Here is a 27327-nt window from a genome sequence, read left to right as displayed (position 1 = left end):
AGCAAGCAGATTCGTACAGTTGTGTTTTAGCATTCAGATTCATACACTTGTGTTTTGTATATAATCAGGTTGTGTTTTAACAGTTCTTTTGCAATTTAACACTCTGAATGTGTTTTATGTTATTGTCTTTGTCACATTACATCACATTGTGTTTTTTGATGATCACATTACATCATAATGTGTTTTACATCAGCAGTTTTCGCCACAGCTTTCGATCGGCTTCCGGTAACTGTTCCGCTGCTATCTATCCTTTCCAAAGTTTCCTGCTTTTTGAATCTCTTCCCTGCAACCAACAAAATACCGTCAATGACAAACAAGAATCACCCGTAATCGCTTTGTAAAACACGTAGTACAATGAAAGCTTGATCTTACGTATATAGAACAAGGAAAATCTCTTATCTTCATCCATGATTTTAGGTATATTTGGTATGATTTTGGGGGTTTCCGAATGTGGGTTTAGAGAGAGAGGGAAATTCGCGTGAAAATAGGAGTTGTGATTGCCTGACAGTTTTTTTGATTGATTAAAAACATGGCCATTGACAAAATTGCCCCTACTCATTTAAAACAATCAATTAATTAAACTCAAATATTACAAGATTACCATTGATTTAATCTCAACCCTTAAACACACCCATTGGATGGACCAGATCGCTTCCTAGACTTTCAAGGAAAAACACGCTTTCCGCAGGATCCCCATTCTCAAATTAATATGTATAATAATTTAACTTGAATTACTATTCATAAAGAATTCAAATTAATATGTATATGTATATATATATATATATATATATGTATGTATAATCAATCAGAAAACAATATTGCTTCTTCTATTATAAAAAGCGTTTCTATTTTGAGTTTGTACTTACGTTCGAAACACTTCTTTTGTGGTTGCTTGTAAGATTGTAGTGATGCTCATGATATATGGAATAATTTTTAATTATAGTTGTAGTGTGAAATTAAAGAGACATTGATTAGTGAGTATGATGATGATGATTGATTGATTAGTGTTATCATGATACAATTTACGTGTTTGAATACAATTGACGTATGTAATATAAAATCTTTACCATCTCCTTTACACACGTTGTTTTGTGGATACACTAGTATCTGTCTGATTGGGAATATATATATATATATCGCACAATATATAACAAAGGTTTATTTACCAATTTAATTATATACATATGGTGCCCCATGCAATCAAAAGATAAATTATAAAAAATAAAGTCGGTTGATATGGCTAAAGGAATATTAACACGTGTGTTACATCAATCGAAAACCATAGCAGTACTTAAAGTAGCTTACGATTAAAGTAGTACGATCTGTCTGATAACGATACCGATGTTGTTCGGTCGATATCGGTTGGGTTCGTTACCGTAGCAGTACTTAAAGTAGTTTACGATTAAAAGTACATTATTTTTAATACAATTTTGTTTTCAACAAAACTTATATACGTTGAAAATAAAGATTAAATATAATGCATATTTTGCTATTTTTTATATTTTTTATATTTAAAGAGCACCAGTTATTAGATAAATTAAATGGGTTAAATGTGTATATTATTATAGTATAAAGGCTGAAACCAAAAACTTGATTTTTTTAAAGGACACATGATATATGTTACCAATTTGGTTCATTAACCGACACTCGGTGTAGTTTACAGTACTAAAAAGAAAACTTTATTTCAAATACAACTCAATTTTTTAATTAAATATATGTCGGGTAATGGAGAAAAACTTATTAAACATAAGTTGGTATTCATTGTTTTAAATAGCTTTTCAAATGCAAGTTAGTAGAGAAAAACAAAATGATTTAAAACTAGATTGGTTCAAGTGTATATCATTAATAGTATAAGAGATGAAATTAAAATAGAAAATCAAGAAAATAAACAAGTTCACCAGTAAAATCACAAAAATAGGCGTCAAGTTTAACGCCATCTAAACCAACAGTTTGGGAGTTAAGTCAACAAATTTGGAGGCTAAGCCGACAAGAAACGTCGGCTAAGTTGTAGTTGACAATCAACGTCTATTTTGATGATTCGCTTGCTCAACTTGTTTATTTTCATGATTATCCCAAATGAAAAAAAAACTTAGACAAATGACACGTGGTATGTTTTCTAATGGCTAGGTTACTATTCATCATAATTAATTTGTTTTGAATACAACTCTGTTTTCAATAAACTTTATATCGGAACATTGGATTTTTCTTTACACAACTACATATTTAGTTTTTTTTTTAAATTATTGACGAACGCAAGTTATTAGAGAAAACATAATGATTAACCAAAAATGGTTAAAGATGTATATTATTTATAGTATAAGAGGTGAGACTAAAACCTAAAATATATCTTTATGGTATCGGTACGATGTGCAACATTTTTTGTTTCAAAATAAGAAAAACAAATGGAAAGTTATATACATCACTCTCTAAACCTTTTTAATTTCATATATACTCACCTAAGCTTTAAAACATCATTTGTCTATACGAATGTGTATTAACAACAACTCCACTCCATTACCTTCAGATGAAATTGAAGATATTTGATAAGCGAAGTTCTAGAGATGATTGATGAATGTCTAAAAGTTCGCGATCGAACCAGCTTCAAGTAACAAGTTGCTCATTCTTTTATATTGAAATAGAAGGTAAACGCTACCCCTTTTTGAATAGCAAAACAAAGTCTTTTAAAAACTACGTCCATAGATCTCGGGGTAAGAACATTACCATGCATGACCTTTTGGATTCGACTAAGTAGGTTCACAGCCTCTAGCGCAAGAAAACCAAAAATATCCAAAGCAAATAGGATAAACACGTGCTGGTTTTTAAGGCACGTTTTCTCGTGTTTGGTCCCTTTACCCGAAACAACTTTTAAAGGAGTTAGACCCACTGTAAAAGCACTACCCCCAAGCCCACAAGAGGAGAAACACTTGTTAGATCCACACACACGGTTTTTTCTCCTATACATCCATAGACCAAAATGTCGGCTGGTATGAGGGTAGATCTTCTTTCCAATGGGACTGTTAAGAAATTCGTTGGTGCCTCTTTATAAGCATAAATCTAAGCACGTTTGAATATGCCAAAAAGGATATCCCTAACCAAATCACGTCGATACTTAAACCCTGAGAGTGCCTACAATGGGCTACATGCTCCTCAAAATATTTAGGTCACATCATCAATTTCTCCCTTTTTTGATGGCAAAAGGTGTAACTAAAGTTTGATTTGAAGAATGGATTTGAAAAGAAGGATTTGTATTGGGAGGGTTTTAGTAGGGTTTTTTATGAGGGGTGGGGGGCAGTTGTTTTAGGGATGCAACACAAAAAATATAATGGCATTGATGTGGAAGAGAGGGAAGGTTGGGGATGTTAGAGAAGACACTCACCCCTAACACTATGTGATATACAAATTGACAATTTTCATGGTTTAATGAAGTGGAACAAAAAGAAATAATAATGTGGCACTAACGTAAAAGGGAGGGAAGGTTGGGAATGTTAGAGACGATGCCCACCCCTATGAGTTGTGGGGGAAGGGGGTTAAGCCCTGTCACATAAGCTTTTTGGGTGCACAACATCGCTACAGACCGAGCGCGAAGGCAATGTATACAAAGGCAATCACGGGCGGCGGGGGGGGGGGGGGGGGGGTTCGAGAACCGCTGGGTTGTGTGGGTGCGTGTACCAACTAGCCAATGACTTGAAGAAATTAAAAACAAAAACAAAAAAATTTAAATATTGTTCTACAAATTCCTATCAAAAATTGTTTTCTTCTCATCTCTCACGTTGATGCTCAATCATATTCACTCTAAGCAATCTTCAATTTTTTTTTAAAAAAAATATTGATCTATTATTATTGTCGAATTCGTCCGAGGAAAATGAGCTATTTATAGAGGCAATTCAAACGACGATATGAGTTTTTAACTCACTATGCTGAAAGTTCACATCCGCTTATAAGACGACCTCTACTTAGCTAGGATTGTGAGGCTGCTAATGATCTTTTGGTGCGTCACTTTTTTTAATGACCCATGTATGGTGATACTATTTTTAGGCGTCGTTTCGCATTCGAAGTTTTGAAGAAGCGTTGGGCTATCTTGGCCAATCCGACACGGGGGGGGGGGGGGTATAAAGAATGTAATGTACGCTTGACGCCTTGCATAATTTTACATAATATGATCTTGGAGGATAAAGTGAAAGCGAATTACCAAAACTAGGAAGGTGACGTCCCTACGGGTTACCATCATCTAGCGCTGATGAGAAACAATCAAATCTTTAGACGCTAACAATAGAGAAATGCATAACAACGTTCACATGGATTTGATGGAGTTTAATTGAAGACAGACTATGATCAATTTTAGTATTTTATGTCTACTATTTTAGTATTTTGTAGTAGTTAAAATGATAAAATGAATTTTGTGTTTTTTTTTGTTACCTTCTTAATTTTTTTTACTATTTAATCACAAATTAAAATTAGAATATTATGTAAATTAAATATTTATATTACTGGAGTTGGTTGTTTTGTTAAAAGGCAAAAACCTTTTAATACACTTAAAGATGAGGTCTTAGTTTCAAGTCTCATAAGAAGTATGAAATTTTCCGTTAAAAATATTAAATAAATATAATAATAATAATAATAATTAAGGCAACACTGAAAACTAGCTCACATTTCAATATTTCATATCTTACCCTAACACATACTCTAACAAATTATATGTTAAATATGCCAAAGAGTAAATTGTCAAAATCGTCAATGAGGTTTGGGCATTATTGTCATTTTCATCTAAAATAATTTTTTTGTATAATATAGTCATTCACTTTTAGGATTGTTTGTCATTTTCATCCAAACATCTAATTTGCTTTATTTTTTCTATTAATCATTTGAATGAAAATGACAAAAAATTCTCAAATCTCAGGGATGATTTTGGCAAAAAAAAAAGTCAGACGTTTGGATGAAAATGACAAAAAAAAATCCAAAAAAATGAAGGACTATATGTTACAAAAAAGTTGTTTTAAATAAAAATGACAAACATGTCCAAAACTCAGGGACGATTTTGGCAATTTACTCTATGCCAAAATATATAGTAATATTCTTTTTGACGGCAATATAGTAATATTATTACATTTATAAATTCAAAAACTCTGTTTTGATGTTTATTTATTGGCTTGGATGACAAGTAAAAGAAAACGATGTGATCATAAAATCAAAGTGTGATTAAATATTGTATTTGTTTATACATATAAAAAATCATTTAAAAATTTATTTATAGTACTTGTATATATTACGGCGTATATTATACCTTAAATTCTTAAAACCTACTCTTTGGAATTTTCTCCAGAATAAATATATGTTTTCATCATATAAATTATTTAAAACTAAGTGGACCCCTTTTAACTATAAATTATTTAAAACTAAGTGGACCCCATTTAACTAATTGAATAATCTTAAAGGTAAGAACTTTACAAGATGGTGGGTCCAGAAAGCACCAAAAAGAAAAGTTTTTTATTTCATTTAAACAAATATAAAAAGCGAAATATATGAAGGATAAGATTCTTAATTATATATTTTAGCAGATAGATTTGCAGCACTCAGACAAAAATGATTTAATTTTATCAGTGGTCCTTAAACATAAGCAAAGTTACATCTTGGTCCTCCAACTTAAAGAATGTTTGCATATCTGCTTATTTTCTTAAGTGTGAGCACCCTCTTTATCATATGCGAAAACTAAAAAAATTTATTGTCATTTTTATTAGAGCTTTAGAAGGAAAAATGCAACCACATTTGTGATAATGGGACACATGATGTCTAGGTATGGTGTATTAGAAACACATGATACTTATTCTCTTTTTCCTTTTTTAAGTCATTGTTATAATATGTGTTTAGAAGTTCTAAAAAAATGACATCGTTTGATTGTTTTGCTGGTAATTTCAAATGTAAAACATAGAAATGAAACTACGGTGGTAAGCATATATGTGGCGAATCAACAAAAAAACAAAAAAATGTAACGTGAAATGACAATAAGTTTTGACTTGTCATATTTACCCCTTAAACAAGTCATATTTTTTAAAATTATTCTTTTTTGTTACAAAACAAATTTAAAAGAGTAAAAATATATTATAGACATTTTTTTTTAATTGTTTATTTTTTATGTTTATTTAAAAAACGTTATTTTTTTAAAGTTTTCAGATATTTTTTACACTTTCTCAAATAGTATTTTGATAATGTTTTCTTTTATTGCACATCTTTACAAATTACTAATAACCTTTTTCATATAAAAACAATAATAAAAAAGATTTGAATTTTATTTTTGATAAAAGTCTACATTATATTTTTTTTCTTGTCTAGTTTGTATTTTAAATGTCTTATATTTATTATTTTTAATATTTTAAAATGGTTTTTTTATTTTGAAACGACTTGAAGTGAGTATCTGATGCGTGGTCAAAAATCGATGATTATTCGTAATTAAATTTATGCTTTTACGTGACTTTTGGTTTCAAATGCCCTACTTTTGATTACAAAAAAATCCACATGTATTTTCGAATTCAACTAGTTTAATATATTTTTTAAATGAAGAACGGAAAAATATTTGTGAATCAAACCTATCCATTTGTTTTGCTTTGCTTTAGAAAAGTGTTCACTTCGATCCAAGTCTTAAACTGGTTTTAACTTGTTTATAACATACTTTTTACACTAATTAAATTTGATTTTTTATAGATTGTTAATTTATAGTTTGATAAAATAATTTTAGTATCTATTGTTTATTTGTTCACTTACATAGATGGTTTGAATGATTAATATGTGCTAGGGCTGTAAACGCTATTTTAAAAGATTTTTTTTTTTTTACTTTTTTGATACATAATAATTGTTAATTATATTATAAACACGTCTAAAGTATTAAAAAGATAAAAGTAAGACCTTTAAAATACAAACTAGACGAGGAAAAAACATAATATAGATTTTTTTTTTTAAAAAAGAAAGTTCAAAACCCTTTTTTATTATTTTTATAAGAAAAAATGTTATTATTTATTTGTAAAGATGTTCAATAAGAAAACATAATCAAAATACTATTTGAGAAAGTGTCTTTAGAAACAATATATGAAAACTTTTTTAAAAATATGATATAAATAAAAATTAAGAATCAAATATTTAAAAAAACGTCTGTAATCTTTTTTTACACTTTTGAATTTGTTTTGTAACAAAAAGAATATTTTTTAAAATGATGATTTGTATAGGGGGTAAATATTACATGTTTTAATATGATTTTATGGAAAGGGGGGTATAAAAAGTAACAAGAGGGGGTACATTTAGCCTACCCCTTGTAATAATAATGATAATTGAAATGGTAGGTATATAGTTTTTTTTAACTTGTCTTGAGAATAGAATAAAATAGAAATCATTTAAATGTAAAGGAATAGTTATTGAATTCACTTTTAAAATCACACCCACTAAAGCTCCATTTAATTTAGGTCATTTTAAAAGTGTTTAAACATAATAAGAAGCTCAATAAAATCAAGATTTCACATTTTTTTTTTAATATTCACTCCAACATATGACAACCTAAGTGTTCTTGTTTAACGGTCTAGTTAGAATATAACAATATTCGTGTTTAATCAATTCCTAACTTTCAACAAACATTGTTTCACACCTTTCATTTTCTTTAGCAAGTGTAAAACATTCTAGACATATATCATTGAAAGATTTACTTAGTTATAAATGGATAGAAAAAAATTGTTATTGGAACAACTTAAAGGAAGTAACCAAGTAGGGGTGTACAATGGTCCACATCAAACCAAAAAGTGGATCCAAGAAGTTGAGCACATAATATCATATCAATGTAGGTTTGGAGTCAACTTAAAACGGATTTGGTTCTAAATTAGGTCTCTAGACTGAAACCTCTAGGATAGTGATACAAGTATAATCATTACTACAACAACATTGTTCATTAAAGAATAAAAAACAATATTTTAAACTAGGTGTGTGTATATTAAACTGGATAGAGCGGAAAACCAGCCTTTCCACACTATAGACTAAGAATCATAATATACAAAAGGGTCCACAGAGTGAACACAAGATGATCCCTCTAAGGAAAAAAGACGCAGCAACCGCACGATAGAGGTTATGTTCATGCACCACTTGCAACCGTCTTCTCCATGCTCTCTTACACACTTTTCTCCCCTGCTCTGTCTTTATCTCCTGCAACATCCCGATCTTGAGTCCAGTTCCAACTATTTAGTGTGAGGTGGACGGCTTCATTGATGATGATGCTTCCAGGGCAGACTCTGTCCACCCTAACCGGTCCCGATCCGATTAAATCCAGTTTTAACCCACTAACCAAGATTTTATGATTGATAGACACATCATCATCATCATATTCAGTATATCCCACCAATAGCAAAGCTAAGGTAAGGTCTGAGGAGGGTGAGATGTAGACAGTCTTACCTCTACCACGTAGGAATAGAGAGACTGCTTCCAATGAGACCTCCGGCTCGATTCTAGTTTGGCATCAAGCCTTGGACATAAGGCACATAACACTCAGCATTTGAGACAAACACCGATTAGTGCATGTACCCCCTTGTCTGTCGGCTATCAACGCCACCACATGATGCATGATTAATCATCCCCCTCTTTTATCGTCATTTTCACGAAATTAGTAAAATAACGTTAAAATTAGTGCACTTTCACTTCTGCCCCCCAAGCGCCCAAACATATATACACTATACGAGCATACCGCAAGCAAGGCGTTTATGATTGATTGACTAAAAACCTAAAATCATTGTACTATCATATAATAAAGGGACTAAAGTTGCAATTGACCCAAAGAATTCGGTAAGAGGGCCTAATTTTCCAATGTCATGAAAATGACAAGGCCCCACCTTTCCCAACCCACCCATAGTCTCTCTCTCTCTCTCTCTCTCTCTCTCTCTCTCTCTCTGCACTTTTTGCCAATTGGGAAATTTTGTGTTGTCAGATATCTAACACACCAACAGTAAACAAATCCAGAACCAACACCCACCTCACAACTCACAACACATCCAAACATAACAACTCCAGAAAGTTCTGATCTTTATCATATCCTGCAACTAAATCCACCTGCAGCCCATCTGGGGTTCAACAAACCAGTAAGCTTTCTGGGTTTTGACTGTTTTTCTTTCATAAAAATGGGTTCTTTTTTGTTTTTCTTCATCTTTAAGTTGTGGGTTTGATTTCTTGATTTGAATTTGCTCCCTTTTTTGCATAAAAACTGATTCTTTTTGTCAAAATTTAAGCTCTTCTTGTTGTGTTGACCTGATTGTTGTGTGTTGATCTGTGTTTTAGTTTAGGGTTTATATTCTCAGTTTGAGTTTGATTCTTACAAGTTTGATCTATCATGCATCCTTTTTGTTTGACTTTTTTGCACTTGTGAAGCTTTTGTTGTCATTGATTTTAAGTTTTCCAGCAGAATTCAATATAATTCATGTATGTATATGTTAATATATATATATATATATATATAGGGGAGGGGTATATAGAAAACCCTATATATATATATAGAAAACCCTAGAAAACCCAACCTCCCGACATTTTTTTTTTTTGAAAAAAATAACACATGTAATATATATGTTTTTAAGAGTTTTGGGCCAAAAAAATCAAAAAAGCGCCGAAGGAATGATTTAAAAAAAAAAAATCAGCAAGTTTCTGTCTTTTGTGCCTAACACATGTTAGGCAACCGGACATTGCTGAAATTTGTTTATTTTTTTTAAAAACATCCCTTCGGCGCTTTTTTGTTTTTTTTTTGTTCCAAAACACTTTAAAACATGTATATTACCTGTGTTATTTTTTTCAAAAAAAAAAATGTCGGGAGGTTGGGTAAAAATGGGGGGAGATTTGAGTTTCCAGAGTTTTCTAAAAATTTAAGGGTTTTCTGTCTAGCCTTCCCTTATATATATATATATATATCTGTGTGTGTGTGTGTGTGTGTGTGTGCACAATTTCGAGATGTATTTGCTGTATGCAGTTTGCAGAGTAATTAATCTGTATGCAGGCAATCTGGTTTAGGGTTTAAACCTGCTAAAGAAAGCCTTTATAACTTTGCTATAACATTCTATAGATGAAGATTCCAATCATGTTAAAAGATATTCTCTTTAATCATTGCTGGCAAATATACTATATTCGACTTATCAGATATGTTTTTCGAATCCTATAATAAATTGTTCGTAAATCGACCCTTTTTCGAATCCTAGAATAAATTGTTCTTAAATCGACCCTTTTTTCGGTACTTTAGAACATATTCTGAATCAATAAAGTGTGTCCTTTTTTTGGTAAAAAAGTAGCAAAATTCCATTTTCTCGATCAAATTTCTTATTTTTCGTATGCTTGTTGCAGGTTTCGTTGAACAAGTCGAACATTGAGCGAGAAAATGGGATACAATTGTGATCATTGTGGGGAAGCAAGATCAATGGTGTATTGTAGATCAGATGCAGCGTACTTATGTTTATCGTGTGATCGCATTGTTCATTCGGCAAACGCGTTATCGCAACGCCATTCGAGGACACTTGTATGTGATAGATGCAATTCACAACCCGCATTGGTTAGATGTATCGAAGAAAAAGTCTCGCTTTGTCAAAACTGTGATTGGGTCGGTCATAACGGGTCAACAAAGCACAGTAAACAGACGTTGAATTGCTATTCGGGCTGCCCGTCCGCTGTAGAACTTTCTTCCATGTGGTCATTTATTTCGGACGGGTCGACTTGTGAGCAAGAAATGGGCTCATTGAGCATTGCTGATAATAATAATAATAATAATAACAATCAAGATTTTCCTGCAAGCGGAAATAATTCAAATGTTTGGACGGGTCCCGTGGGTATTCATGTCGATAGTAAGCCACAAGTTATAGTTCAACAAGTTGGACACGTATGTTCTTCCGCATCGAAGGTGAATTCTAATCCGTTTATGTTAATTTAGTCGTTAACAAATCCAAGATTAGGGATGGCAATGGGGCGGGGTTTGGGACGGGTTTAGGTAATCCCAACCCCTAACCTGATTAGATAAATTTGTCCCAAATCCGTCGGGTTTCTATTGGGTAATTACCCGTCGGGTATCGGGTAAACCCATTGATTTTTAAAAATTACCCGTTGGGTATACTCAGCCCAAAACCCGCTGGGTATCTATCGGGTAACTACTAACCATTACATTTAGCATTATCATTATAAAAAATACATCAATAACTACAATGTATATAAATAAAATACCAAGATGTATACGTATATAAATAAATACTCAAATGTATAGATGCCAAAAATAGTGTATGCTAATAACAGATATATCATATACATATACATATTTAAGAAAATAATAGAAACTATACCCGTATACAGTTGAGTAAATGGGTACACTTTATCGGGTAATCGGGTCGGGTAAACGGGTACACTTTATCGGGTAATCGGGTTGGGTAAACGGGTACATCACCAAATCCCAAACCCGCGAAAAAAACAAAAACTAATCTCACACCCGATTACCCGACCTCAGACCCGTCCCAAATGTGTCGGGTTTCGGGTTTTCCCAACGGGTTCGATTGCCATCCCTATCCAAGATAGCATCTTTACTAACATTATTTGATTCTGGTTATTAAAGTCTACATAATTGCTTTCAAAACGCACATCCAAACGCCCCCTATGATTCTGATTACGTTTGTATGTAGATATCGCATTCGGGGACAAAAGACCCCGAGCCGGTTCTTGACGATGACGGATTCTATGCTGACTTTAGTATGGATGAAGTTGACTTGAGCATCGAGAATTATGAAGAGCTCTTTGGTGTAGGCCATAATGATCCTGAACATCTTTTTGCAAAAGACGGGATTGATAGTTTGTTTGGTGGCGCTGAATCGTCGTATGCTGGAAAGGTAGTACGTCATTCACCATCCGTTAAAATTTATCGTCGATATGATTAAATTTAGAGTAAATTACAAAAATCGTCCTTTATGTATGTCAGTTATTACAAACTATGTCATTTTTCTTCGATAATTACAAAAAACGTACTCGATGTTTGCAAACCCTTGCAAGTTATGTCCTTTAGCCCTAACTCAGTTAATTTTTGTGGTTAAATATGATCAAATGGACCCCACATGAGGGTATTTTTGTGGTTAAATCTGACCAAATGGACCCCACATGAGAGTAAAATGACCAAAATACCCTCATGTGGGGTCTATTTGGTCAGATTTAACCACAAAAAATTACCTGAGTTAGGGCTAAAGGACATAACTTGCAAGGGTTTGCAAACATTGAGTACACGTTCTGTAATTATTGAAGACAAAGGACACAGTTTGCAATAAGTGACATACATAAAGGATGATTTTTGTAATTTACTCTTAAATTTATCATCAAGTAGCACAAAACAAGATGCGGTTGCTTGATGTGTTACATGTTTCCGTTAAGCCATTGTATTCAAACTAGTGCGCTTAATACTTTCGAACAAGCTCAAGCTCGGCTCGTTCTATGTATCGAGGATGTTCATAAAAGCTTGAGTCATTTGCCCCTACTTCAAAAAGGTGGTGATTTTGGTTATTTACTTTTGTTTTTGTGGTTAGGAATCTTCGACAGGACACGCAAATCAAGCGCAACCCGCATGCAGTAATGCGGCATCAGCCGACTCGTTAATGAGCTGTAAAACAGAACCGCCGCCTTGTTATGCAAGGCAACACTCGAATATCTCGTTCTCAAGTCTCACTGGGGAAAGCAGTGCTAATGAATATCAAGAGGCTTCTTCTATGCTTTTCTTGGGCGAGCCACCATGGTACAACTCGGGCCCCGGCCCTGGCCTGGCCCGTGATCAAGCCACCACCCCTTCGGGTAGCAGAAGTGATGCAGTCCTACGTTACAAGGAAAAAAAGAAAATGCGAAAGTAAGTCTTTTTACTACTCAAGTTGGAAGTGGTAATTTTCACCCAAATACTTATTAATGGGTTGGGTCGGGTTATTATTATTTCTTACGGGTCATATGGGTAAAATTAAAAAAAAATGACCCAATATGTTATTTGTGAATAAAACCGTTTTTTTTTTTTATCATTTTGTGTAGAAAATTAGGGGTGTGAAATTCTGACACGACCCGAAAACATGACACGGACCTAACATGGAATTTGCGGGTTTGTGTTTAGTCTAAACGGGTCCGGGTCAGTTTCAAGTTGAACCCGCAACCCGTTTAGCTAAACGGGTCCGGGTTCGTGTCAACCCGGTCGGGTTGGCGGGTTGACCCGTTTACCCATTTCATTATATTTTTTTACAATATATTTTATGTCATAAATTATATTGGATGTGTATTTTATGCTAAAATAAAATTATAACTTGAACAGAGAAATTGACATAAAGATTTCATAATTAAAATGTAATTGCATTATACACATTTGTGTTGAACGGGTCGTGTTCGGGTCAACCTGCGAATATTCGGGTCGTGTTCGGGTCCGGTTCATTTGTATGACATAATTTTCGGGTTCGGGTCAAGTTGAACCTGTCAACCCGCAGACACGACCCGTTTATCACCCATAATAAAATGAATTATTATTGTAACCAATATACATTTTTAGCTGACAAAGTAATTATTTATAACAGAAACTGTTTTTTTTTTTTTTTTTTTTTTTAACATGATTTACAGATTTGACAAGAGAGTAAGATATGCTACACGAAAGGAACGGGCGGATGTAAGAAAGCGTGTGAAAGGACGGTTTGTGAAGGCGGGCGATGCTTATGATTATGACCCGTTGAGTCAAACCCGAAGCGTTTAGGTTCTAAAAGTGTTAGCACCCCAAAATGTAGCAGCTGGATCATAAATTTGGAGAGAGGTTATAATGTTGAATAAGACAAACTAATTGTTGCAAAAAGTTGTATAAATGAGGAAATGGATGATCAGACAGACCCAATATGCAGTTTTGGTTTGCAACTTGTAGCGATAAGGGAAGCCGCGTTCGACTTTGAAATTTGTTACGGCACGTCTTCACTTCGATCGTCGACGGACAAATGGTATAGATAGATGATTAGGTTCTGTAAATTTGTTGGTATGTATGTCCATTTAACACTTAATTGAATTCCGAATTCCAGCATTTTTCATAACTGAACCGGTCATTAAATTAAACCAGCCACCTTAGCGGTCCACTTGGTCGAAGCGATTTTGAGATTTCGATTACATCATTAAATGATTAAAATAATTTATATAAAATTATATATATATATATATATGAATGATTTAAAACAAAATATGGGATTGCTTTAAACTTTAGTGTAAGTTTATGATTTTAACAAAATATGGAGCATGAATAAACAAATATGGAATTTAAAATAACAAATGCACCGGTGAATGAAATTTTGAAAGCAGTTTAGACCAGGTGTAATGAGTTGGCACCCAGACTCACACTTGTTATAACATTCACGCTCTAACCCTTAACGCTCTCATAATGCCCATAGGGCTGTGTTTAACGCCCAAGCATGCTGACGTAGGTTGAGGCGTTAAACCACTTCACACAGGCTTAAAAAGAATTGAACTGGTCCATGTTTGACCACCCATCCACTTCGTTTATAAGAACATTTCGAATTCAGATAATATCCGGTGAATTTGATTTTAAGGTTTTTTCGGATTTTAACATGCATGTATCCGAATTAGACATTCTAATTTCATAAGACCAACCAATCACATGCCTAGTATAGGATAGAATATTCACCAAACGTAGGTTTTCATGTGTTTTGGAATTTAATTAGGATAATGACATATAACGGTCTGGTCACTTTCAAAGTCATCTCCAATGTACGTTATGATACAAAGCCACTTACTATAATAATTCAAATTAGCGGTTAGTGGGAGTAAGGGTTATGCAATTATGTGTGACGTTGGTGATTTTACTCATTTTAGTATTTAGTTAAAATAAAATAAAAAATTGATTATAAACCCCCTTACAAATTAAGATGTCTAACAATTCTAACCTAATATTGGGCATCACCCCTTTGGCGGGACTGGCCAAAGGGGTAGTGCTTCTGGTGCGTTTAAGAGACGTCTCCATTGGGGTGATCCGAAATGAAAAATAATGGTTAGTTGGAAGTTGAAACTAATCATTAGTGGTAACTAAGATCAGCTATCACTTATCATTAATGATAATTAGGCATGACTTATTAGAGTTGCACCTTTCTGAGGACATGGCCCAAGATAGGACTTCGTGGAGGCGTAGAATTAGGGTTAAAGACTCCTAGAAGATATTGCAGTAGAGTCTTAGGTGTATTTAGGGACGTAGATTTTTCTTATCTTTTAAGTGACTTTACAGGTGATTGTCTTCTTGTGTTTATACCCATATGATGTTGTATCCTATCATACATGTTTTACACTACATTGTGTCAATATCTGATCACTTTCTTGGTATGTTGGTATGTTGTGTGTTGGTATACTCTCTGACTTCTTATTTATATTATATATATATATATATATATATATATATATATAGAATAAGTATAATGTACTTCACGGCTTAACGTACGTTAACGTACGCGACAAATTTACGCACGTTAATATGAAAATCACGCACGTACAAAACTGATAAAACCTAATCACGCTTTCAGCAACTTGGATATAATCACGCATACATGTGTGTAATCACGCATGGGATTTTGATCAAATATATAATCACGCACGTTATAAACTTAATCACGCATGTTGTTTTTCGTTGCGTACGTTAACGTACGTTAAGCAGTTTTGTACGTTAACCTTTCTCTCTCTCTCTCTCTCTCTCTCTATATATATATATATATATATATATATATATATTGACTTGGTGCGTTGGTATGTTGATGGTTTTAGAGCCGGGGGTCTCTCTGGAAGCAGCCTCTCTATCCTTAGGGATGGAGGCAAGGTCTGTCTACATCCCACCCTCCCCAGACCCTATAAGTAGCTTTTGCTATTTGTGGGATATACTGGGTATGGTTGTTGTTGTTGTTGATTGCATCACTGCAACTTAATTAATAGTGCCAACTAGAAGCAATGGGTTTTCCCATTTATAAGTATCCAACTCTTGACGGTTATAGTCGTCAATCAGTTATACTCTTTCATGAATAGTTGTAATGTGGTAACAAAAACACATTAATATGCTATGTGCTCACAATTAAATGCGTCTCACCCGTCCCCCATGGTAAGGTGACCAATACAACTTTTTTCTTTTTGTTTTTATCGTGAAGAACCAAGATATTATACGAACATCGGTACTAGTATTTATTTTTATAAGTTTCTCGATGTTCCTACCGGTATCATGACTAACCGAACCAGTTCCGACTAAATAACATTGGTACCGGTATCGTAGAACCATTGCCGGTTGCTACTATTCATAACCTGTGTAAACAAAGTGATATTCACACATGTATTCGTTTTAATCTCTTTCTGTTCTTATACCGAGTGCACGTATCGTATCGTATCATTACCGTAATGAAATGTACCAACGCTGCTAAGGGCAGGAAAACCCACTAGTTATAAATAATTTACCTCAACTCCAATAGTTCATTGTTAAATTGATTGAAATGATTGAAATTGTCACTTTTATAATTATCATTCTAACCTTATTACAATCCATAGTTTTGATTATTTAGAAAAAAAAAAACTTACTCACCATCATCAGCCAATAAAAAATTAAGAATTTACAATTCAGTCCTCCAAATTTAAAATATTTACAAATGAACCCCTCCATTTTGCTTTTGTTGCACTTAAAATCCGTGCAGTGCTCATTTTCCTCATGTATAAAGGTCAAATCATCATTGAACTCATGCTAAACATTTGTAGTTATGAAATTTCCCATCTGCCATACTTCAATCTAGAAGTGGCAAAACACAAAGTCGAGTTGGACAACGGGTTAGACTGAGCTTAGATGAAAACGCGCAATTTCTAACTATGAGTCAAAACAACTAATCAAGCATTCAAGTCGGGTTCTGAATTTTACTCGCGCTTCTTTGAACCAAATCTTGCACTAATCATTTTCCAGTATTTTCTAGGCCATCAACTCTAGCCGCAATATCATGAACCATCTTTTCAACAACCATTGAACTCGGTCTCTTTTCTGGATGCGAGTCCCTAAGCAAGTCCAACAGGGCCCTAGCCATATCCTGGCCTTGATCGGTTCCATACGCAGTTAACTGTAACAGCCCAGGAATCGCACCTTGGTTCAGTATAAGTTCCCTATATTTACTTCTGCAGCTTAAACACAATGTAAGTAAAGCACTAACCGCATGTTCAGTGCTAATTAACGACCCGTCTTCAATCGTTTCCACCAACGTTAGTATCCCATCTACAGTGTTTGTGATTGTTAATCTACCTTCTTCGGACTTTAAAACAATTTTAATTAGAAACGTTGTTTTTTCAGCGAACTTTGAGGATTTTTTGCATTCTTTAAGGAGGTTGATGAGAGGAGGGATTGCTTTAGCGTCAGGGGTTACGGTTGGTTGTTGTTTTGAGGTTGTTAGGTTATAAAGGGCGGTGACAGCATCGACTCTTGCTTGAACGGTCCCACAACTGAGGATTTGAACTAGTAGTGGTATGACACCGGAGTTTATGATGGTTTGTTTGTTAGGTTGGGCCGTTGACAAAGTCAATATTGCGGCAGTGGCTAGTTCTCGCAAGGTGGTGTTGGTATGTGAGTTGAGAAGGTCCACGAGCGGAGGGATCGCGCCACTTGTCACTATTTGCTCCTTGTTTCTGGAATTCAATGCGGATGTTGAACTCGTTAGACAGATAATTAATTTAACAGACTATCGTCAAAGCGAAATTAGGCAAAACTACATTTCAAAATAGTGATAGTTGTTTTTCACCAAAATTTTGCGACAATAGCTTGATGAAAGTTGTAATCCTTCATGACCATAGCCACAGGGCTTCATTCAATTTAGTTTCATTGAAACCCTAACATGAGAGCACTACAGGTACAGAGCTAGACACTAAATTATCACAATACTTCAAATTTCACAACACAACACACCTTCGCAACTTACGCACTCAATGATAATTTATGAGCCACGACAGTAAATGATAATATCAGAGATTCAAACAACTAAGCATACGGATGAACACAACAACAACAACAATCGTATCCAGTAAATCCCACAAATAGCAGAACAATTAGTAGGGTCAGGGGAGGGTGGGATGTAGGCAAACCTTGCCTCTATCCATAGGAATAGAGAGGCTGCTTCCAACGAGACCCCCGGCTCCAACACAACAAAGAAACAAAACTAAAGATAATGAAATAACAAATTTGCGAATGACAAAACAAAAACGAAAGAAGTGGTGAAAGGGTAACATATCAAAAGAAATAGCTGGTATAACATCATAAAACAACATATGTACACAAATACAATCACAAGAAGCGTCCACCTAAAGAGTAGGAATATCTAAGCTCCTAACACAACGCTAAGCCATAACGTTTCCCATCCCTAAAAATCTCAACCTTAATCCTACGTCTCCACGAAGTCCTATCCTGGACCATGTCCTCAGAGAGGTGCAACTCTAACAAATCAAGTCTAATCCGCTCATCCCAAGTCAGTTTGGGCCTGCCTATACACCTCTTCCCCTCCAAGGTGAGGGTTTCCACTGCTTTAACGGGTGCCGTCTTTTGCCTCCTTTTCACATGCCTAAACCATCTCAACCTCCCCTCCTTTTCACCGATGAACACAACTATTATCATGAAATATTCAAATCAACTACAACTTACACACTCAAGATAATATCCTCTACATCAGAAATTCTAACTCTTCTAAAACCCTAACAAATACAATAATTTACAGTCATAAAGTGATGAAAACCGAAAATAACTAACCGTTCGTTTCTAGAGGCAATGTTCATATCAACTACAACCTATGCATTCAATGATAATATCCTCTCTATTGCAGATTTAAACTCTTCTAAAACCTAACAAACTAATTGTACAGATAAACACAACAATTGCAGCTACAAAGTGATTAAAATTGAAAATCGAAAATTACTAACCGTTCATTGCTAAATGTGAATGTTCATATTACGTACTCAGTGATAATATCCTCACTATCCGAGATTTAAACTCTTCTAAAACCCTAACAATCTAACCATACAGCTAAACATAAAAATCTACAATCATATTAGCTACAACTTACACACTCAATGCTAATAACCTCTGCATCATAGATTCAAACTCTTCTAAAACCCTAACAAACTAACCGTACAGATAAACACAACAATTTGCAGTCATAAAGTGATACTAACCGTTCGTTTCTAGAGGCGAATGTTCATATGAACTACAACTTACACACTCATTGATAATATCCTCTATTTGAGAGCTTCAAACTCTTCTAAAATCCTAACAAACTAACCGTACGGATAAACACAACAACAATTGTCACTCACAAACTGATGAAAACCGAAAAAACTGTACAAATTACAATTACTAACCGTTCGTTTCTAGAAGCGAGATTGAGAACCGCAAGCAACGAAGCATGACGAGCGTCATGATTTCTGGAATACAGCATGAGAACGAGCGGCTGAATAACTCCGGCGGATGCGAATTTGGCGCGGATTTGATGGGAGGAATTGTGGTGGCGAATGAGGCTCCGAATCTCTCTGGCGGCGTGAATTTTGACGGTGAGATCTCCGGCGATGAGGTTACCGGAGATTTGATCGATGAGTGTTTGTTTGTAACTGCTGCGAGTGAATGGAGCTGCATCCTCTTCTTCTCCCATTATTGTCTGTCTCTATCAATGAATATGAATGAATGAATGATGATTCAGCTACATGCCCATGCGAATTGTACACACATACTTATTACACTAAAATTAAAAAAAAAAAAAAAGAAGCTATATTTATTTATTAATTAATTCGATCATTTAATATTTAATATTAAATGGAATGTTGTACACACATACTTATTACACTAAAATAAAAAAGTATATTTATTAATTAATTCGATCATTTAATATTAAATGGAATGGAATCTTGATTAATGATACTCATTGTAGAGGGTTTAATTTACGTTTTCACTATTCTTGCACTCGTACATTTTATTCTCATATCTTTTTTCACTCTATCTCTCTTTATATATATCATGAATATTAACTCACATTTATTTAGCTTTGGATATTGGTTTATTTGGTTCGTTTGTCTAAACGAGGCACTGGTGGGCAATGATATGAGACCAGAGAAACCTGTGTTGGATCCTTGAGCCAAACGGGTTTTACTGGTAGTTTCACCGTCGTGCCTACGGGTGGGTGGGTTACTGGGGTTTCCCCGGAATTGGTGGTGGACTCGGGTTACTCTCGGAGTACTCCGTTTGTCCAGTGGGTGCCCCGAGAGTGCTCGGGATTGATTTTGTTGGCCGTTAAAAAAAAAAAGAAAAAAAAATCGGTTTGGTTTTTTGGTTATGGATAAAGTTTGATTTTTGGGTTTTTTTTCCGGTTACTGATGGTTTTGCACACCCCTAGTTTAATTTACTTGAATAAGGCTGTAAACAAACTGAACGTTCAACGAACAGTTTGTGAACCGTTCGACAGGAAGTTTGTTTATCTTCGTTCGATTAGCTTAACGAACGAACACGGACAAAAAATTTCGTTCGGTTAGCTTAGCGAACGAACACGAACACAGGCCTCGTTCGTTCGACTGCGTTCGTGAACGTTCAATAATATGTTCGGTTACGTTCGTTCATGTTTGTTTGTTTACGTTTGTTCTTGTTCTTTTGGATACGGTTAGGAGGAGAACTGGATAACTGGAAAAAAATTGATTTGGTTTTTTGGTTATGGATAAAATTTGATTTTTGGGTTTTTTTTCGGTTACAGATGATTTTGCACACCCGTAGTTTAATTCACTTGATGGTAATCAAGTGTTCAACTATCAGGATAAAGTTGTTTAAAGGTTTTTTTTTTTTCATCTAAGATAACTTGCATTTCATTAGGTGTTTTAATATTGTGAAAAGGATGTATATAGATGTTTAAAGAATTAAAAATTAGAGTTAAATGAAAAATATATGAATATTAGTTTAATAATTATTTTTTTATTGATTTAGTTTTTTTTTTTTAAATCATAATATGAAAACAGCTGATAAAAGTTAAATGACTATAGAAAGAAAGTGTCTTCAATAGAAACTTAGTTACAATTGGATTAATTATCCGCAAAAACTTAAATAAATTAATATTAAATGATTAAAAACATGCATAAAATGCCAATAAAATAAGAGACTGATTAAATTAAAATATATTACATAAAGAAACAACAAGAACGATTATACATATGGCAATATGAAGTGTGTAAAATATGCAAAATATATTCTTTTAAAATTGATAAAATAATAAAAGTTATAGTACAATTATTTTAGGAATAATAAAATATCAAATATAATATTATTTTAGAATTTAGACACAAATCCACAAGAGGAAAATGAGATAATGGTGGGACCAGTGGTCAAAATTTGGGTAGGGAACTAAGGAAGGAATCATGTATAAGAATCTAAACAAGCAGCATCAAGCCATTCAGATAAAGACAACACATGCATATATGTATCTTAAAGTAACAAACAACTTTATTGTTATTTCTAGTTACAAAATGATAAATATCATAATGTTAATTTGGTAAATGCTTATTGTCTTATAGTGTAAACGATGGAAAAATATTATAATGATAAATTTGTTCATTAATGCTTATTGTATTATAGTGTAAATGTAAATGGAACTTGTAACTTAGTCGAGATTAACTTGTTAAAAACTAAAATTCAATCGAGTTTAATTCTAAATTAAAACTTATTTTACAAATGAATTCGTCAGTTCTGAACAGTTTTTTATGTTGAGCTTCACTAGACTAGTGAATCTAAACGGTTTCCCATATTTATTGGGTTTCTTCTTAAATTAGTGTATAGACATTCTAGTCCATCATATTATAGCATAGTGGCATCTTGAGGTGGGATAAGGGTTAGGTGTGTTGGAAATTTCGTGTAACTTTTAGAAAATAATTTTAATCAATTTGTCAAACAAACTGAACGCAGCGGAAAACATGTACACGAGGTTCGGTTCTAAACCGTTTCCACCAGTGATCTCATTACAATCAAAATAGGTTATAATAAAATTAAAGAATCGTGACATCCAAGAAAGACACCTTGGTTCAACGAACGATCTCGCTAAATGATCGTTGATCACGAAATTTGATTTGTTCTTTGAAACGATTTCAAACGAAACCTTAATCTAAAGAAAAATAAAGTTCAAAAACTTTACTTACCTTTATGCGTAAACGAAGAAACAAGAAGGTTTGTTAATGATAGTCAATTAGAACTATTATTGCTCCTCCTTTTATTTTCTTTTGCGACGCCCAATAAATTTCTTTATCGACGACTCTTCCAAGTGTTGTATGTGTATTTGTTCCTTCTGTTTCTTTTGCTTTTGAAAGCTTCAAAAACCCTTCCACATGGATGGAACGAAAACACATGTGTATATATCAAAGAGATTTTATATCTCAATTTTTTTTGTTAGAGATATATCCAATATATCTTAATTCAAATCAAGATTAAGAGTTGTAATCTAATTACAACTCCATAATTATCTCATAATTATAACAATATCCCTTCTTTTCTTTTAATTATCTAATAATTAATACATATATATTATAATTAACAAATTAATTATATTATTTATCCAGCTCTCCATAATTATTCTTAATAATTACCCGTTTCTTTTATTACGTTTATTATTTCGTGATCCGGTGATTAACGATTAAAACACCGTTATGAGTTCGTTGCCCAAAGTGTAACTCTTTGGGTCGTACCTTGACGGCAACATTGAATTATAATCGACAATTGAACATTATATCCAACAATCTCCCACTTGGTCGATTGACCGATTAACTTTCAATGTAGACAATAGTGGGTGCCTAGCTGCATCATATTGCCCCCGGCAAGGTATGACAAATTTATGTCAACTAATTATTTGCACTAATCAAACCTTTGATTTTGCAAATACTATAGCCCTGGTTATCGACTCATTTATCCCTCTGTATTGAACACTTGTTGAACATGAGACATGGATCCAATTCATTCTCATATATTATTCAACCATTTCTAATTTCGTTCCTGATTTTAAGTGGTTTATCAAACTATTACTAGTTCGAGCGTGGCCACGCGTTAACACCAGTTCAAACCAACGAAAGGCGCCAGAGTGTTCCTCTCCTAAGTATAGAAGCACAGATCCCTTTGGCTACAAACAACTCCCACTAAACTTCAGATCATTCCCAAAACTATCCTTATTACTGCCAGTTACGTACAGCGTTAGATAGAATCAAAGAGCAACCATTCATTTAAGTTAGTTCTAGTATGTACCGCAGGTCTAAGGATACAATGATCGTACCTATTCAAAATGTCTTATGACTAAGATCCATGAAGATCATTTTGAAACGAGTTACGCCCAATAGGATTCAACTAATCATATCAGTGAATATGGTTCTCAACACTTTGAGTATCCATGATATGGATCAACCATCTAATTCACAATAGTCTTTTACCAAATTGGTTCTCACGAATCTGATAGACTACGGACATTTTAGAATACAATATTCATAGATACTTAACGTACTAATATTTGAACACAAATATAATAGTTTAAAAGACATTCAACCATTAAATTCAAATAAACATAAAATACTGTTTACAGTTCAAAATGCACCAAATTACTAAATTACAAAATCAGACCCACTGTCTAGCATATCTAAGACCTATACAATCAGCATGCTTCTCGTGTCTCACTTGAGGTATAGGCTTAGTAAACGGGTCCGCTAGATTCTGATCAGTATCAATTTTCTCTACTACGATGTCTCCTCTTTCCAAAACTTCCCGTATGTAATGGAATTTTCTGAGAATATGCTTCGTGCTGTGATGCGACCTTGGTTCCTTTGCCTGAGCAATTGCACCTGTATTGTCGCAAAATATCTCGATAGGCTTCTGTATGCTTGGTATAACTTCGAGATCAGCAATGAACTTTTTCATCCAAACAGCCTCCTTAGCAGCTTCTGAAGCCGCTATATATTCTGATTCAGTGGTCGACTGGGCCACCACGCTTTGCTTAGAACTCTTCCAAGTTATAGCACCACCATTTAAAGTAAAAACATAGCCTGTCTGAGATCGTGAATCGTCACGATCTGTTTGGAAGCTTGCGTCAGTGTAACATTTTACTTTCAGCTCTTCTTCCAAACCGCCAAATATCAGAAACATATCCTTAGTTCTTTTTAAGTACTTTAGGATATTTTTCACAGCAATCCAGTGACTTTTACCAGGATTCTGTTGATATCTGCTAGTCAAGCTCAGAGCAAACGATACGTCCGGTCTAGTACATAACATGGCATACATGATGGAACCGATAGCAGAGGCATATGGAACCTTTTTCATATCCTCTTTATCTTTGTCCAATTTGGGACACTGATGACTATTCAGTACGGTTCCACTTGCCATTGGCAAGAGACCTTTCTTGGAATCTTGCATCGAAAAACGCCGAATGACCTTATCGATATACGTACTTTGACTAAGTCCAAGTAGCCGCTTAGATCTATCTCTATAAATCTTTATTCCTAGAATATAAGCAGCTTCTCCAAGATCCTTCATTGAGAATCATTTACCAAGCCAGGATTTAACGTCCTGCAGCATCGGGATATTGTTTCCAATGAGAAGTATGTCATCTACATACAGGATTAGAAAAGTAATAGAACTCCCACTTGCCTTCTTGTAAACACACGGCTCATCTTCGTTTTTGATAAAACCAAATTGTTTGATTTTCTGATCAAAACGAAGATTCCAGGTTCGAGATGCTTGTTTCAATCCATAAATGGATTTATTTAACTTGCAAACTTTCTTAGGATTCTTAGGATCTACAAAACCTTCAGGTTGCTCCATATAGACATCTTCGGTAAGGTGTCCATTTAGGAACGCGGTTTTGACATCCATTTGCCATATCTCGTAGTCATAATACGCGGCTATGGCAAGTAGAATCCTAATAGACTTAAGCATGGCTACTGGCGAGAAGGTTTCCTCATAATCAACTCCTTGAGTCTGAGTAAATCCTTTAGCAACCAACCGAGCCTTATAGGTTTGCACATTTCCATCCATGTCTGTTTTCAACTTGAAAACCCATTTACTTCCTACAGTCCGACATTCGGGAGGAAGTTCAACCAAATCCCAGACTTGGTTGTCATACATGGATTGCATCTCGACGCCCATGGCTTCGAGTCATTTTTCAGATTCGTTACCTGAAATCGCAGCTTTGTAGGTTGAGGGCTCTTCTTGATCTATTATCAAGACGTACCTATCAGGTGAATACCGATTAGGTTCATGACGATCCCTCGTACTTCTGCGGACGCCTAGTGTTACATCAGATTCCTGAATCCTCTCAGGTTCAGGTTCAACAATATTTTGTTGAGAGGCAGATTCGACTATTGGTTGATTAATTTGTGGTTCTCGAATTTCCTCAAGATCCACAAGATTATCTCCAATTCCTCGCGCCATAAGCTCATCCTCTAGGAATGTTCCTCGACGCTTAGTGAAAACTCTATTTTCAGCAGGATTATAGAAATAATAACCAACCGGATATGCATATCCAATGAAAACAACCTTTTCACCGCGAGGATCAAGTTTGTCCGAAGACTCACTGGTAACATAAGCGTTACATCCCCATATGCGAAGGTAAGAGACTTTAGGTGGTTTACCATGCCACATCTCATATGGTGTCTTTTCTACCTTTTTAGTAGGAGCAATATTCACAAGACGTGTAGCAGTTTCAAGAGCATAACTCCAAAAGGAGTGTGGTAAGTTTGTACGACACATCATTGATCGAACCATATCTAATAAGGTTCGATTTCTCCTCTCAGACACACCATTGAGTTGTGGTGTTCCGGGTGGAGTTAGTTGGGATATAATCCCACACTTCTTGAGATGTTCATCAAACTCTTGATTAATATATTCACCACCTCGATCGGATCGAAGTGCCTTAATCGTTATCCCTAGTTGATTCTGTACTTCATTTTGGAATTCTTTGAACTTTTCAAAGGTTTCATGTTTAAACTTCATAAGATAAACATATCCATATCTACTATAATCATCAGTAAATGTAACGAAGTATCTTTCCCCGTTCCTTGACATAGTCCTGAATGGACCACATACATCAGTATGTATGAGTCCTAACAGGTCTTTGGCCCTTTCACTAGTTCCGGTAAAAGGGGCCTTAGTCATCTTGCCACTTAGACAACATTCGCATAAATCATAAGTCTCTTGACCCGTGGATTCTAGAATCCCTGCGGTCTGGAGCTTCCTCATGCGATTGATGTTAATATGGCCAAGACGACAATGCCAACGATATGTTTGATTAAAGCTAGTTTTAACACGTTTAGAGGAAAGAGAGCATACTATATTATTTGATCTACTGTTAGAAGTATCTATTTCATAGACACCATTGTGAGGCTTAGCCTCAAAATAGAACACACCATTTAAAAATGCAGAAATGCTACCATTAACAATATCAAAAGCATAATTAAAACCTTGTTCTCTTAAAGCAGAAACAGAAATAATATTCTTAGTCAAACTAGGAACATAAAAAACATTGTCTAAAGTAATAAACAATCCAGAAGGTAATTCAAGAATAAATTCTCCAACTGCCTTCACAGCAACATTCTGCCCGTTCCCAACGTGCAGCTCTAAGTCACCCTGCTTCAGCTTCCTAATCCTTTTTAGTCCCTGCAAATCATTACAAATGTGAAAACCACATCCAGTGTCAAACACCCAAGATTTGCTCGAAAAGGAAAATAGATCAATAACATGTATACCTGAGGATTCTCCAATCTGCAGCTTCTTAAGCTTCAACTCAGCCAGGTACTTGGGACAATTCCTCTTCCAATGCCCGATCTCATCACAGTGAAAACACTTGGCATCTTTATGAGGCTTTGCCTTCGGAGTGGCAACCTTTTTGCCTTTGCCCTTGTCTTGCTTACTCGCCTTGCCTTTTCCCTTGGATTGCTTCTTCTTGGTAATTCTTCCTTCCCTGATCGCCAGCACTGGATTGCCCTTAGTTGGGATGTTTGTCTCAGCAGTTTTTAACATCTGATGCAACTCTGGGATCGTTCTTTCCCACCCATTCATGTTATAGTTCATTACGAACTGATGATATGAATTGGGTAGCGAGTTAAGGATCACATCCGTAGCTAACTCATTACTAAGGGGTGCGTTCAGATGCTCCAGTTGATCAACGAAAGACTTCGTTTTCAGTACGTGAGCACTGACCGAAGTACCTTCCTGCATGCGACATGTAATGAGAGATCTCATCACCTCAAAACGCTCATGACGAGCTTGCTGCTGAAACATGTTTTTCAGCTGCTCACTCA

The 27327-nt window shown here is 34.7% G+C and overlaps 2 protein-coding genes across 3 annotated transcripts; one reads left to right on the top strand and one right to left on the bottom strand.

Annotated features, from left to right (window-relative positions):
* The first annotated feature begins 8913 nt into the window (after positions 1 to 8913).
* Positions 8914 to 14105, top strand: LOC110889718 (zinc finger protein CONSTANS-LIKE 9). Its single transcript, XM_022137279.2, has 5 exons — positions 8914 to 9101; positions 10345 to 10894; positions 11661 to 11864; positions 12549 to 12862; positions 13609 to 14105. Exons 2-5 carry the CDS (start codon positions 10379 to 10381, stop codon positions 13736 to 13738), a joined length of 1164 nt encoding a protein of 387 aa, XP_021992971.1. The 5' UTR covers positions 8914 to 9101; positions 10345 to 10378; the 3' UTR covers positions 13739 to 14105.
* A 2398-nt stretch (positions 14106 to 16503) lies between these two features.
* On the bottom strand, positions 16504 to 19732 carry LOC110889717 (U-box domain-containing protein 15). Of its 2 annotated transcripts, XM_022137278.2 has the most exons (3): positions 19390 to 19732; positions 17202 to 17670; positions 16573 to 17111 (listed from the first exon to the last, which is right to left on the bottom strand). In XM_022137278.2, the coding sequence occupies exons 1-3, from the start codon at positions 19674 to 19676 to the stop codon at positions 16950 to 16952; spliced, it is 918 nt and encodes a 305-aa protein (XP_021992970.1). In that variant the 5' UTR covers positions 19677 to 19732; the 3' UTR covers positions 16573 to 16949. The 2 variants fall into 2 exon arrangements, with proteins under 2 accessions (XP_021992969.1, XP_021992970.1); XM_022137277.2 differs by having other exon boundaries at positions 16504 to 17670.
* Between the last annotated feature and the right edge of the window lie 7595 nt (positions 19733 to 27327).

Source organism: Helianthus annuus, chromosome 11 (genome assembly GCF_002127325.2).
Source record: "Helianthus annuus cultivar XRQ/B chromosome 11, HanXRQr2.0-SUNRISE, whole genome shotgun sequence".
Lineage (NCBI taxonomy): Eukaryota > Viridiplantae > Streptophyta > Magnoliopsida > Asterales > Asteraceae > Helianthus > Helianthus annuus.
The sequence above is the reverse complement of the archived record's forward strand: the minus strand, read 5'-3'. Positions and strand labels throughout refer to the sequence as shown.

Excerpts from the sequence above, each read along its gene's own strand:
- LOC110889718 (XM_022137279.2), top strand. The coding sequence starts at position 10,379 with ATGGGATACAATTGTGATCATTGTGGGGAAGCAAGATCAATGGTGTAT. Across the intron at positions 10,895-11,660 it reads TATGTTCTTCCGCATCGAAG|ATATCGCATTCGGGGACAAA; the intron begins GTGAATTCTAAT and ends GTTTGTATGTAG. Across the intron at positions 11,865-12,548 it reads AATCGTCGTATGCTGGAAAG|GAATCTTCGACAGGACACGC; the intron begins GTAGTACGTCAT and ends TTTTGTGGTTAG.
- LOC110889717 (XM_022137277.2), bottom strand. The coding sequence starts at position 19,676 with ATGGGAGAAGAAGAGGATGCAGCTCCATTCACTCGCAGCAGTTACAAA. Across the intron at positions 17,671-19,389 it reads CTCGCTTCTAGAAACGAACG|AAACAAGGAGCAAATAGTGA; the intron begins GTTAGTAATTGT and ends ATTGAATTCCAG.